At 40.1% G+C, this 15026-nt stretch overlaps 1 protein-coding gene across 5 annotated transcripts in view; it reads left to right on the top strand.

Annotated features, from left to right (window-relative positions):
- PPP2R2C (protein phosphatase 2 regulatory subunit Bgamma) overlaps nucleotides 1-15026 on the top strand; it is a 188638-nt gene that overhangs the window by 52764 nt on the left and 120848 nt on the right. Inside the window, exon 1 of one of the 5 annotated variants that reach the window (XM_035547185.2) lies at nucleotides 523-1088. The exons of 2 other annotated variants lie outside the window; for them this stretch is intronic. In XM_035547185.2, the coding sequence (XP_035403078.1) occupies nucleotides 1019-1088 (70 nt within the window). In that variant the 5' untranslated portion in view covers nucleotides 523-1018. Of the gene's footprint in view, nucleotides 1-522; nucleotides 1089-15026 lie in introns of those variants that run through there. 2 more of the 5 variants (XM_035547186.2, XM_035547188.2) reach the window with 2 other exon arrangements.

Genomic DNA, 15026 nt, shown 5'->3' with positions numbered 1-15026 from the left:
ACATTCCCTTTGTCCAGCTTTCCTTTCCAGTGCAGTGAAGCCACTGAGCTTGTTTTCTGGCCCTCATTTCTTTTTTTCCCCATACTTCGTATTTTGTCTTTTATCTACAAAATGGGCAAAAATGAGAAGATAAAGCACAGTTACTTTACCTTACTTTTTCCTAATGGTTGCATGGTCTCTGAGCATTTCATTTTCGTGGACAGGTATTTGGCAATTTCCGTAACGTTTGCCCAGGCTGACAGTGACCGACTGTTGCTTTTGCTGCATACGACAGTATCGACTAGCACAGGATCGGGGCCTCCCGTCAGCGTGCAATACGTGTCGATGCAAACCCATTTAAGCAGCTCCAAGTTTTTTTCCCCTCGCATCCCCTCCCTTAAATTCTCCGGTGCCCGTCTTAGCAGCAGAAGAGCTAAAATAATTACCTGCAGTCTCATTTTTCACTTTCCTACATGCAGATCCTGCGTGGTTGGGCAGCGAGAGGCGGACGGGGAGGGGCCTGCTCTGATGCAGCACAGGCATATGACAGCAGCAGCAGCAGCAGCAGCAGGCACAGACCTTCTCCAGGCGGCTTTTGCTGCAGTACGCTGATTGCCACTTCATAGCATCCGGCAGGAGCCTCAGCAGCAGGCACTTGGAGGAGACTCTGCGTGGGCACTTGTTTAAGGAGTACCTGACTAAACAATTGGGTTATTCTTTAACTGCGGGAGAAGTGCCTGTATTCCCTTCACGCAAGCTCCCTACTGGCTTTCTGCATCCTTAATTCATTGGAGCCGTTTCTCCCTCCGTCTTCCTCCCGTTACTTCTTTATTTTTTTCTTATTTTTTATTTATTTTTTTGATCGTTATTCACCCCCCAAATCTGTGCTGCATCACTGGCTCTCATTATGCTGTGCTCAGTAGCCCAGTGTGTTCTCCGCCTCTGCTAGGCAGTGGCAGCATGGATGGTGCTCTTGTGACGACCTCTGCTGATGCTATCAGTCCACTGCGGATAGGCATGCTGAGTAATCCTGCTGTAAATGGGCGAGGACACGGACACACGAAAAATTAACCACAGCTTTCTTCGAGACCACAACTATGTGACTGAAGGTAACAGAAATACTGTCATTATTCTCTTCTTGCATTGCATATTCTCTGCCGGGAATGCACTGTCATGTTTGGAGATGTAGGCTGCTCCTGTTTTTTTTTTTTCTTTCTTTTTTTCTAAGCAGACTTTCAAGGCGTTTTTCTGTGTGATGTAACAACAGGATCTGTTTGAATCTGCTCGATCCCAAAGGCGTTCTGTCATGCTATGGTGATATATGAAACTATATGGGCTAAGGAAGGTCTTGCATTGTGCTGAGTTTGTGCTAGTGAGGTGTGCAGCACCTGGCATTGAATGCACAGGAGCTGCAGTGTGAAAGACTGGAAGCAGCTGATTACTTGAATAAGATGAAAGATTTGAGAGCACTGCAGTAAAAGAAATAATCTGAAAAGTTAACTGTTCGTTGGTGTAATAAAGGTTGTGCATCTCATTTTGGTAATTGTAGCCTGAGCATCACAGACATTGCTGAGTTGATTGTTCCCTTGAGAACTGTATAAATTTAGAAGGGATGTGTGTGCATAATCTTTTGAAATGCTGCTGCTTTCTTTCCATCCTCTGTGCATGTGCAAGGGATGAGAGAAAAGAAAATGTACCCTCATTTTAAGTCATTCAATGGCTGCTGGTTTATTACATAAAAAAAAGATTTTTCCGGCAGGTGACACACATTAAATGCTGAGAGATTTTACCTTGAGACAAGCGAAATGGTTGGGGCGGGTACAGATCCTGTTTTCCATGCCAAAAAGTTGGTTTAAGAGCAGGCCATTTTGAGATGGATCGATTGCACAGGAGAAATGTGTTTGTAGGTGCTTGACTTGGCAAATGGATTTGCGTGTGCTGAGTTTTAACACCACTTTCCAGCAGCAGAATCAGTACTTCAATGTAGGCTTATATAATATGAGCATACTTAACATCGGGGTCACCCAGCACTACTTGAGGCTCAGTCTCCAGATTGTGTCGTCATTTGATCAGCGCTCAGTCACTCAATACTCCCATGCTGCAGCCCAAAACGCGATCAGCTGGTGCCCTCGGTTATTGGTGATTTGCATTTTTTTAGAACGTGGAGAGGAGCAGGGTGATTTCGCCAGAGTTGGAACACAAAGCAGATTTTTCAGAAGAAAAATAGAGAAAGCTGTGTACTGTAACTGTGTTACCCCGTCTGGTGTAACCGTTTGATAATTTTGCCTCCAGGACATCCTTTGCACTCTGGTTCTGTGCATTTTTTTATATTTGTTTTCAGTTTTTGGTTGATGCTTTTTGTCTGAACGATGCTTTGTGTTTTGAGATGTTGTCATCTGTGAGAACATTTGAAGAAACTTTGTCTTCTATTTATTACATTTATAAATTTACACCTTTGCTTCTGCAAAATGCACCATGTAGTTACTGCAGTGTACTTGCTACATGTTGAGATTCAGATGTATATTTAATGTGCGTGTGAGGCTATGTGAAAATTTGGACTTTCAAGTCTGTCAGTTTTGTAACTGAGAAAAAGAATCCCTTGTGGATTTTGCAAATCAATCTTCTCCTTTGTATGCTGGGGGTGTTTTAAAGATTAGATGGCGATTTTCAGTATTTTTGGGCACGCTCCTGACTGAAGTGTGGGATTTTTCTATCCTCACTTGATGTTTGGGTCAGAAGAGCTGGATGTTCTTCCATGCTTGAACGTGGAGTGGCTTGTCTGAAATGGATCAAAATATACCTTGAATGTCAATGTCATCCTGTATTTTCTCAGGGATCAGGAGTTATTGCAAAATACGTTGATTTTGAGGTAGACGATGTGTAGAAAACTGTCAATAGCAAAGGTTATTAAATTAGTGTCAGTTCTTCAGCTCTGACTAGTGCCATGTTTCTTGGGAGTGCTCAGCTGGCCAGCTGTAATAAAATTCTTCACGTCTGTTATACCTGAGATTGTCACACCTTTTAAAACAGCATGAAAGTCATGAGGGAATGGATTTATTTGTGCAGTTTTTCCAGGGATGACTTCAGGTATTCAGCTCAGAGGACTATCACAAATTTGAATTTCTCATTGATACACTTTGTTTAAAATGCTTAATGAATATGGAAGTTAAACTGGTGCTTAAAATGTGCTTTGTTCCTTTTTTTTTTTTTTTAAAATTAATTTAAAGATTTGTCTCCATGAAACAGCCATTAACACTTCTCATCTGCAAAGGCCTGAAGTCCTTTCACAGCCCTTGCATTTTTCCTATAATATGTTAGTACTTTGTGTATGACAGCAATGTACATCTAGAAACACAGCAATGCCATACGGCAGGCAGTAATGCATTATTTTCTTATATCAGAAAATCATTTTATTTGGACCAAACCCAAGTCTGTCTTTTTTTTTTTTTTTTTTAGCTTTTATAATCCACTGTCGAAAACAAATAAATACTTTACATTTTACCAAGTGCAGTAGAAAAGTTACTGATTTCTTGTTGTCTGTGAATAATTACGGTTTTCTCTTTTGCTTTCAGAGTTTAAGATCTTGGTAAGGGTTGTCTTCTACCCCTGCTGCTCCATGCAGCAGACTAAATTTACTAGCAGAAGGAGGTGTTTCTGACCTTTATATGCACTTCTTTCCTGGCTGTTCCCTGAGGAGAGTAAAGCCAACAACAATCAAGAAGATGTGGGTTAACTAGAGTATTGCTTCATTTCTTCTCTTCTTTTTACTTCATTGACCTAAAAAAAAAAAAAAAAAAAAAAGAAAAAACAGAAAAAGAAAAAGCCATAGGTGCAATATGAATGCACAGGGTGTAGGACAGCTGTGAGCCGAGTCTGATTTGTGATGCTCTCGCTAGCGGCCCTAGCATGTTCCTACTGGATTGCTTGCTGGAGCAGAGGAGAATTTAATCTCTTTGGTATGCAAGGCATTACTTTGTAACGTTGGGGTTATGTACCAAACATGGGGTTACGTACCAACTTACCTTGACTATTGGAACTTGAATTGTTTTCTCAATCTCAAAAGTTTCTCGATTTGATTGATGGTGTGTGAATGTTGCACTGTTTCTGGCAATAGGCATTACAGCCATTGACAGCAGTGAGTACCTGGACCTGTTTCTCCTGTTACGTGTGCATATCAGCAATAAAATTAATGGACTTTAACCAAGCAGGACCTGAATCATTTTGTCACTGTAAGTCTTAAAAGTATGCTACAGTTGCACGATGGAAAAAAGGCAGTTTGATTTCAGCAGCACTATGCAGTAGCTTTTTCAATGATCACTTTCAAGAGTGGTTTTTGAGGGAACTGCTTTAATTGGAGTTGTTTGCGTGGTGAAAACAAAAAAGAACTGGTGAGACATAAAGTGAGAGGGAGGACAGACCCGAGGCCTACAAAATGTGACCTGTGAGAAGAGATTGAACTTGATGTAAAGATAGTGTAACACTGGGAGATATCGCCTAGGGAGCTTGTGGAGTTTCTGTCACTGGCAGTCTTTACAAGCAGGTTACGTGGGTGTGTGTAAGAAGTGACATCAAGCTAGCTGATCCTCCCTGGGGGCAAAGGATGGGCTCGATGGCCTCCGAGGTCTGTTGAGGCTCGTGATTCATTGCCGAGCTCTGCTTTAGCTTTGTTGCCTCTTGCACCCCAGCTGCCCAGGAGGTGTGGCGTTAGTAAAATCCTTCCAAGCAACAGTGAAGAGCAGGGAGGTACAGTGAAACATGGCAAAGGAGATGGGCTGGATGGGAGACATGCAAGCTTTGCTTGCAGGCAGTCTGTTAGGGAAGATGGCGAGAAAATAGTGGACAGTGAGTTGGGGGATGGTGTAAAGGAGGGAAAGTGATTGAGTGCTTTTGGGGACAGTGAGCACCCTTCAGTCTGAGGGTTGCCTTCACATTATTACCTTCGCTTAAGATTAACAGTAAAATCAACAGGATTACTGACATGCTTTGCTGTCTCAGGACCTTGGGACCAGCCACCCAGGATCTGATTCAGAACAGTGAGTTGTGTGGTACGCTCACTGTACTCCGGGCAGAGGGAGGAAGTTTGGGAAATGGCGGTGCTGCTCCCTTGATCAATTAGTTATACTGCTGATTCAGCTACTCTGTATTTTCCAGGTATAATGACTGGCAGATAAATAAGGAACAAAATTCACCATCCTTACGAAACAGTGTTAATGAGCATGGTTAATGTCCATGAACCCAAATTTATCTGGAGAAATGCTTCTCTGGTGGCAAAGGCACTCTGCAGGTTGTATGCAGACGTGTCTAACATACCAATTCACCCCTGCCTTTTCATGGATCGTCCCTATTTTGAGAAGAATTAAAAAGTTGCTTGTCCTCTCTGTTTCTGGAGAGAGCCAGGTTCCTGCCTTGCTCTATGCCTCCAAGTTCCAGCAAAGCTGGTGAAGATGCACAGGTGCAGTGGGGCAGAAGCTGACCTTCAGTATCTAGTCATTTATGTGGTCAAATGGTGCAGATTGGTTCCATATGGCTTAACTTCTATTATAAAGTTAATCATGTTAATGGTGTATTAACCCCCTCAAATGTGATATTTGAAAAATAATGAGAATTACCAGTGCAGTGTAAAACATATTGAAACATAACCATGTAAAACGTTTATTATAGAGAGTTTTTTGGTAATGATTTTAAAGGAAAAATCCTCTGTGGATAATGAAAACAGATTTAGGGGTCTTTTTTCCACTTAACCAGAGAAGTTAGTATCTCTGCTCTTCATTAATCAAAGTTAAGGGAAATTATCCATTCTCATATGCTAAGAAGACATTTATTTATGAACGTGCCTTTCATAAACATCTCAAATGTAATTTGAATAAGAGCTGACTACTTGAGAATATTGGATGAATGTAGAGAACAGGTACTGCTCTACTGGCTCAGGCTCCCCATCGGTCTAGTCGGTTCACTTATTTCTGAGAATGGCTGGGAACAGGCTTATGGAGAAAACTGCAAGGGGTAACTCCTCCTGCCTTAACCTCCAGCAATTCAAGATTTATATTGTAAATATTGATAGGTTTTATAATCTTTTTATAAAAACTCATTTAGAAAGTTTTACAACAACCGTAGAAATAATCGCTCATTCTTATTCCAGTCAGTTGCGTTACTTATTTTTTTCCCCAAGTCAGATATGAACAGGGGTAAACTTGTTAAAGCCCTTTGGTAAACAGAACATAATTACGTCTTTTTGTGCAGGATTCAGTTCTTCTTTTATTTGGAACACAACTCAGGTGAACGTTTTGGGTAGCCTTGAAGATTTGGATTAATAAAGTTTAGTCCATCCATGTGGCATGCTGACTTTGTAATCTTTATTCGTGCAGTTTACCTGGGACAAGCAAAGGAGGCAGAGCTGGTGCACCGTCCCATGCTGAAGCCTGAACCATTTGCTCACCTGCTCTAGCCTGCAGCTGGATGTGTGCTTCAGCATGTAGGAAACCCAACTCGGTGCTTTCCAAAGTCTGGGACATTAAGGCTGCATCCAGTATGAGCAAAATGGGGGCAGCAGTTTGTTCAGGCAAGCCATCCTCAACCTGCATTTAGCTGCTTAATCTGCCAAATCTGCAGGGGTAGGATTAGGATGGTTTGCACTCTAGACTGGGAGTTTGGAGTTTCTTAATCTGTTTCTGGGAGGAAGGGGGCTGCTAGAGCCTCCTAGGAGAGCACTTCACGCCTCTGTGCTTGCAGGCCACGCTTACAAGGCACGGAGTTAACTCGCTCTGGAGCTGCATTTAATGTCAGGCCTCCAAATGACAATTATTCACTGGTGTCGCATGTACCTTGTAAAATGTTACCAGATGTGACTAAACGGGGTGGCAGATCTTTCCCCTTGCAAAGCCATAAATCTCTAATGTGCTGGTTTTGGTGGGTTTCCCTCAGGGATCGATGGCCACTTTAGCTCTCTGCACGCATACATAGCCAATAGATGGTCTCCCACTCAATAAATAGAAATGATATATAATTGCTGTGTAAAGTTAGAGGTCCTGGAGAAGTGAAGGAGCTGTATTAACAAAAGAAAAGCATCTGGACTACTGGCTATGTGCTGAGCAAGCTAGGTGCTGAGCCGCCTCCACAGCAGTGAACAGAGAGGTGCAGAAGAGGCTGCGGGCACCAGCCAAGGGTGTTCATCAGCTGCTCAGATTCAGGTGCCAACAGGTGTCTGATGGCGCAAAAGGTGGTTGTTTTCAACAATTTAGGCTACATGCAGTTTATTCATAAGCACTTATGCTATATAAAGAAATATAGATTAGAACCATATTAGAAATAGAAATGTTTACAGTATATTTAACCATATAGCTACTATATATATTTAACTACACAGAAACCTAGGAAACTGAAGTTCAGGAGGTCAACAGTACTCTGTATGTAAAAGATGAAATGCAGCATAACGTGGATTTACGCAAGACCTCTCCTCTATCTGTGCCGGATTTCTTTCTAATTGAATCTGACAATTCAAAAGCATTGAATAATGTAAAACCAAACAACACAGTGCAGGTAGAGTAAGTGTCATCATTCACTGCAGGAACAGTTTATTTAGCATATGCATCGTTACGGAGAGAAAACTACCTTGCTATATATTTTGTTTTCTACACAGACCGCAGACATTTCAACATTGTACCATATATTTAAACAGTGAGTTTAGAGAATAATAGATGTGGTTCTTACATCAGTTTAAAATGTGAAACATGATACACTAACACTGAATATTTTATAATAGTAAAAGAAATGAGTATCTTTTATTACAGCCATAAAAAGGTAATCAATCATTACTGCTTACGTTGTGTTGATACTTGGATCTTTGAGACTTCTTTATTATTACAGTTTATTTCTCTAATATTTGTACAGTTTATAAGGTGGATACCTTACTAAGACTTTGAATAGAGGAATATATGTTAAGAGAAGACAAGGTTGATCTTGGCTAAAAAACTGGCTAATCTCAGTGTAGTTGTTTTGACTGGGGAACGGATGGTAGAGTAGGTAATTATCTCAGAGAATTAGGGGAAGTTAGTATGGGAATTTTTGTTTTTAAACAAGAAAGGATTTTAAATGTACTTCCAGCCATACTAAGGCACTTTCTTGATCAACCATTTCTGTAGTCCCCAGGCTGAACAAGCCTTTAGCAATGAATGTGGCCTATATTATTGATTCCTGGCAAAAGTTCCCCAATTTGTTACCGATAGGAATACAAGAAACCCTGGCAAAGCGGCATTATATGTGGTAAGAGAGTTCATTTTCTCAGGATTTTTCCTGTTGATGAGCTATTGGACCTCTTAATTTTGTTTCTTAAATGCAAGTGAGAACAGACTGTATTTGGCTTGTGCAAATGCAGGTAATAAAAATATACATCAAGAGACTCTATTTCTAATAAATCCTTCAGCACAACATGTCACATAATTCAGTAGCTTTTGTGAATTTTTAATATGATGGGATTTGCAATCTGTATCATTAAGTATAGCAGTGCTTTGCATTTCGTACTTATTTATTTGTAAAATAATGATGGAAACATCTATGTGTAATACAGTGGCATTTGTGTTTTAATTAAGAGCACAGTACAGAAGTAAGAAAAGGACTGAGAATTGTTTTATTGTCCTGTAGTTCTAGTTCAGCTCAAGTTTGAATAGAACATAATTAATTGTCACCTTAATTCTTCCAGCGTGTAGTGGTTTTGTTGTTTATGTGTCCCAGGCATTGCAAGTAGTTGGTGATTGTGCAAAATAAGACCATTTATACAAGGCTGAGGTTAATGCTGCCTGCCATTGTACTGGTTGCAGTAAAGACAGCCATACTATCTTCTGTCTGTCGGGCCAGTTTCTAGTCAAAAATGAAGATCATCAGAGTTCAGTTTTATTTCTTTAAAGAAAAAAAAAAAAGGAAGAAAGAAAAAAGAAAAGAAATTGTTCATCTCCTATTTCTTCTTAGTAGATTCATATTCTTTATCCATAATCTAAGATGTTAAAGGTTTATTTCTAACAGAGTAAAAATAGTTCTCAAACAGTGAGCCGGTCTGCAAATTTTAATAATTTAATTCTAAATTTTTATCCAGTCAGTAAAACCTCATGTTCTATTAACCTCGGAAGGTTTCCATTTATGGTAGAAGTTGGCACAAGGTCTTTAATAAAGCCTTTCCAGGGCTCTCATAGTTAGAGCTGTAAATCAGGCTACTTATGTCCTTATTTCATAAATAATTTCTGATATAATATGTTTATTTCTCTATTTCGATATAATAAAAAGAAAAATTCAACTAATAAAAATAATTAGGAAATAAAATTCAACAAAAAGGCCCAGCAGTGTGACCAGTGCAGAGCATAACAGGCTGCCAAAGTAGCACACAAGACTCTTGTCACGCTACATGTTAACTTTGGCACTGCTCCATTAGACATTTTCCATTTCTGCACGCAGGTATAATAACCAGTACTAGAGGAATTTAGCTGTGGATCCAGCATTCATCTTAGGAATGGAACATCTAGGTCAAGTATATCCTCTTTAATCAGCAGTGCATCTCAAAGCAGAATTCTCATGTATGTAGTGTTTTTGAAATAGGTAGCTGTGAATTATTATGGATCTTAAAGAAATTCCTGGGGCATCTGATGCTAAGAACAAAGAGGTAGTCATTTGGATGGTGGTGCTCTCCACTGTGCAGAGGCATGTATTGCAGGCTAAAATCAGCACCCTGTCCCCAAGCACCTGATGAAATACAACTTCATTACTCTGCTAGATGGCCTTTCTTTTCAAGTAAACAAACTTGGAATTTGGCCTGTAGTTTAGCATTAGGCATTTGTAATTTCTGATAATTAACTGACAAATATGTGACTGCTAGAGGTAAGGATAGTGTGTAGTGCTTGACCTGCAGATCTTGATTACACACACTTCTTTTTTCTAGATTGTTGTATTGTTGTTTGGGAAAGACATGGTTAAATATGATTTATTTGGTTGTTAATTTATCCTATTTAACTGGTCTTCAGGAAAGTGTGATTGTGGTAGGACCCTCATAAGGTATAAATCTGCTCCACAGTTCTGGGTAGCCAATACCCAAGAATACCCAGCATTATGAAGCATGATTTTGTACGTGTGGTGTGCACTCATATATGTGTTATATTCAGAAGTCCTGTGGATGACTGCTAGTACCTGCTGTCTTGTGTGTCTTTATTCCTGCCAGCTGCTATGCTTGACATGGGAAACCAGAAGCATTAGTATGATTGCTTACAAGATTCAGCACTGTGAGATGGGACAGTAAAAGCTTACATGTAGGGCACTGCGTGTCTTTCACGTCCCATGTGATTTACAGGCTATTTCGGTCTATGTACATCAGTGTTTGCTAAACTGAAGTGAGACTTGCTTTGTTTGGAATGAAGCTTTCTTTATACAGTGGGTATAAGAAGCAGTGTCCTTGCATTTCTGCTCTTCCCCTGTGGTAATGATGAGCTACAGATTCTCTGAAAAAGTGGATTAGTTGAACAAGGATTTTACTTTTCAGGATTAGGTATGCACTTAATAGTTGTGCGTGTCTGTGCTTCCCCTTGCATTTCAGAAAATGGGTCATGTGCAGTAGAGACATTTTGTGACACGTGAATGTTATAAAGTTGTTAGGTGAAAAATAGATAATAATAAGTTGCACCTCTAAGCAGCAATGATATTGCAAATCGACCAATTGTATTACACTTTTTAAAATTGACTAGCTGCAAGGATTTACACTACACGCAGGTGAAGGTTTTTCTTAAATTTTGAAGTGTCTTGCAGAAATGAAAGCAGAATATGATTTATCCAGAGTATAAACAATTGGTTAGTTGTTGCATTATCTTCCCCAGATTTTTGGTTAGGTTGAAATAATGAGCACGTTTCTTTTACCTTTTCACACTTTCAGATAAATTTCAAGGTGCTTTACATTTGTGGTTTGGTTTGAAACTGCTCGTGGATGCAGTTTCTGGAGGCAAATTGTTTGTTCTCCAGGGAAAGCTGTAGTACATGCCGCTCACCTTTCTTACTCTGCCTTGGAAACTGCTGATACAGCCTCCCCTGTGGCCAGGGGAGTGTCAGGAGACAGGAGTGAAAGAGGCACTGGTTAGCCCACCAACCTGAGTCCAGCAACTTCAGAAAACCACAGAATGGCTGAGATGATGTGGAGGTGATCCTGTCCAATTCCTGCTCAAGCAGGACCACCTGCAGCAGGTTACCCAGGACCACATCCAGGTGGCTTTTGAAGGTGTCTAGAGAGGGAGGTTCCACAACCTCTCTGGTTGTGCCAGCAAACTTGGCCAGTTTTTAAATTTCTCCCTTGCTAGAGAGAAGGAAACACAATGCCTGTCTTCTGGGAGCAAAGGTTGCTGTGACCAGTGCTGACTTGTGCAGGAACAAGGTTGCTGTCTGGCATCATCCTATCATTGCTCTGTGTTCACTGCTAAGTGTGCATCCAAAGCATCGGTGTTTCAGACAGTGTTGTAAGGACTGAAAAGGTGTAAACTGGTGATGCTTACTGTAATAATTCATCAAAACCACCTTTTTATAAGGCTTTTGTAATATTTGTGAACAGTAGAAGGAAAGGGGGAAATATGAGCTACAAGTATATTGGAAAAATGGTGGTTTTCCTGGATGTACCTGGGTAATGGTAGTAGTCATGTTAAATCTGATAGCGGGAAGCTGTAATGCTTCTGCTCTATTAATAAATACTAACAAAGATGATTGCCAACATGGAGCTTGTTTGCACAGGGATTCATTTCTGATTGTTAAGTGTAAGTATATTTAGACAGAAAACGATTTTTATTCCTGAAAGCCAAGGAGTTGGTGTAAATTGGAGGAATTAGTGATTCAGAACCCACAGAGCAAACATCAGCCTGGTTATTACAGATGGGGCTTGAGAGATGTAGTTATATCGAGGTTAGCACAGGAAGCTCTTCCTTTGTTTCACATTTTAATGACCAAATTCAATCTGTACGGTTGGCATATTATTGTTAGCAATTGAATTTACGTAGTTTTCTTTTTAAAAAAAAAAACAAAACAGTTTGGCCAAGATTCTTTTCCTGAAATATTGCAAATATTTCCAAGCTCTTTGTGTTCCTCTTGCTAAGTCATCTCTGCTCCAGAAATCTCTATTCATAAATTTGTTTGTGCATGAGTGTATACATTTGTGGATCTTCATTGTTCAAGACAGTAATGCATCCAATAACTTCAAACACTTTTGAAGTATTAAGACTAAATAGAAAAAGTTATCTGAATTTTCCAAGGTTTAAAGTGTAAATTTCTATGTTAAAAATGCTCTTAGCTTGAGAGCTAACTCTGACAAATTTAACTGTCATTTAAATCTGATTTTCTTCTAGAGTATTCATCTTTTGGCCATTTCTAAACTGTTTCATTCTGCAGCTTGACAGATTTAAAATAACTTAAGAGAAAATACTAATTTTGTAGTTTTACATTCTTTGAAAGATCTACATCTTATGTTAATGGGGTCAGTATTTGAATTACCAACTTGGTAACAAAGGATGTCTGAAACATATGCTCTAGCACAATAATCACATCCAAATAATTGAATTTGAAGGATGAGTAAAGGAACCTACTGTGGTATGTTTTCAAAACTGGGCAATGGAAGTATTCGTTTTCTTTACCTTTTGCAGTTTTGCGATGCAGTCTAGAAATTGTGACTCCAAAATTTGAGTTGTTATTGTGTAAGTGAATCCCCATAGGAACTGCAAGAGATGTGCCAGATAAACACTGGTAACACGTGCATATGAAATGTATAAAAGGTAGATAGGTAAGATTTGACTCCATGTGACAAAATGAGATCCCTAAACATTTTGGCAAGGACCTGCTGTCATGGGTGGAACCTGGCACTGTGGAGCACATTTCCAGCACTCCTGAGCACTGTTGTTTCCAATAAAAATAGTAGCTCCACCAGCTGCCTTGTCCTTCTTAGGCCAGGCATTTGGGGAAGTCTTGTTTTTTAGCCTATAAGTGGTGGTTCTTATGAATTTGTATAGTCTTTCTTTTTTTTTTTTTCTTCTTTGTTCTGTAGTCACTGAGAAACCTTCTGCTGGAGTACAGGAAGATTTTCTCTAAGTGTTTCCATTTTATTTTTCAAAAGCAGTTTTTACTGATGGGAGGATGCTCAGAGTTTATTGACAGTGCTATTGTAGCATATAGGGCAGAAACAGAGAGCAGGCAAAGTGCCTATTCATCCTAATAGCTTTTAAAAGCAATAATCCAACAGTTCCCTGAAGCTTTTATCCAATTCAGAATTCCCAGAGCACCTCATTTCAGCTCTGGGGCTACACAGATCATACCCACGGATGGTCCATTTCTTCTTTTGAAGCTAGCCACTTAAAAAAACTATCCGCTTTTGATGTTTTGTTTTAGTAAAATAACTGCTTGTTCAGGGCCCAGCTCTGTGGTTATGCGACGACTCTCACTGAAGACCTGCTCTGGCCTCCCCTGCTGTCTGTGGCCTGTGTATGAAAGGTGAGGGGAAAAAAATGATTTTGAAAGTTTTATGAGCTTGGTTCAGAGAGGAGAGGCATTCTGCATTGCAGACAAACCAAACGCAGAATAAAGACTAAAAGAGAAATGCTTTGGCCATGCGGTGAATACCTGGACGGGCATGCAGGCCCTGGCTGGGCTCCCTTCGCTGTTCCTCTCCCCTCCTGCAGCGTCACTGAGGTGCCAAATACGCCAGCCTCGAGGTGCACCCAGAGCTGCTGCTCCTGGCCCCTTGACAGCATTGGAAACATGACAATCACATTTTGTTTACCCTTAATACTTGTTCTAGGACCGAGCCTTTAATAATGTTACAAATACCCATTGATGAGCTCAGCGCTACCATGGTTGGCCTATTAGAAGTAACCAAGCCTACCAGAGTCTTCAGCTGCTTTAAAGCTGTCCAGCTCTCTCTGTGCCCCATGCCGTCTTTCCAATTTTCTTTCTTCTGTCACTTGTTTCTAGTTGAGGTGAATATCTTCCTACCTCTGATTTTGGAACGTTTCAGTTTACCATCACAACTACTCATGCCTGTATCATATATTTACCACAATAAATGTGATGTAATAAATGAGGTCTAGTTTCTCTGTATTTAATGTTTTAACTCACAGGTAGCTGGAGTTTTCCTGAACCTCAATCTCAGCTCCAGTAACATATGACACTTGAAGAGGAGGAAGAACGGCATGCTGCTCAATTCTTGGAGTTCAAAATTAGGGCAGAATCTAAAATGCGTCTCTTTGACTAGATGTCTCACATGTGGTCAAGACTGTGGAAATTACACAAGACAGTATGGACATTTTGGGACTAAATATTTCAGAAGAATAACTTAATTTTTCCCCTGGTTCATGCAGACTTCTGCCCAAAAAACAGATACTTTCTTAAACTTAATGGTCTGCCTTGAAGTAGCCTTTCATATGTTTCTGGTATGTGTCTTCATGCTGCTAAAGTTCCTTTGATCTATTTTTGGCCAGTATCCAGACCATCTTTTAATTCCTTTTGTGAAATTTCTGTATCAGCTTTAATTCCTGCCAGAAGGTAACTGTTCTATCTCTGTTCCAGCAGGGCCCCAAAGCTTTAAATTCTCAACATGTCTCTTCCTGGAAATAATACTCCCTGCTCAGACTCTAGGAGAAGTCAGGAATATGTAGATCCTGGCAATGCTGGGGAAAAAAAATAAGCAGACAGAAATACAGGCATTCCTTCCGTGACTACAGTTGTTCTCTTTCCATTTGCCACTTTTTTGATTGTAGTGATGCTTGGCTTCTATCTGCAGTACTTGCTAGGCTTCAAGCTACAGAACTCTTAATTAAAAAGAAAAAAAAAAAGAAAAAAAAGAAATTAGAACAGTAGCTCATTTGGCACTCTGTTTGCTATTCTTTCTGCTCTCTGTATTTACATCCATTGAATCGTGTGAGAGCAAGACCCTGGATTGCACCCCTGTGCCATTCTTCCATTCTTTTTTGTCATTAAATGGCACAGAAACGACTCAATCATCTTGGCCTTGGAGGAGTTCATTAGTCTGTATGTGAACCGCAGGTGCAAGG

The sequence above is a fragment of the Cygnus atratus genome, chromosome 4, assembly GCF_013377495.2.
Source record: "Cygnus atratus isolate AKBS03 ecotype Queensland, Australia chromosome 4, CAtr_DNAZoo_HiC_assembly, whole genome shotgun sequence".
Lineage (NCBI taxonomy): Eukaryota > Metazoa > Chordata > Aves > Anseriformes > Anatidae > Cygnus > Cygnus atratus.
This window is presented reverse-complemented; position numbering and strand designations above follow the sequence as displayed.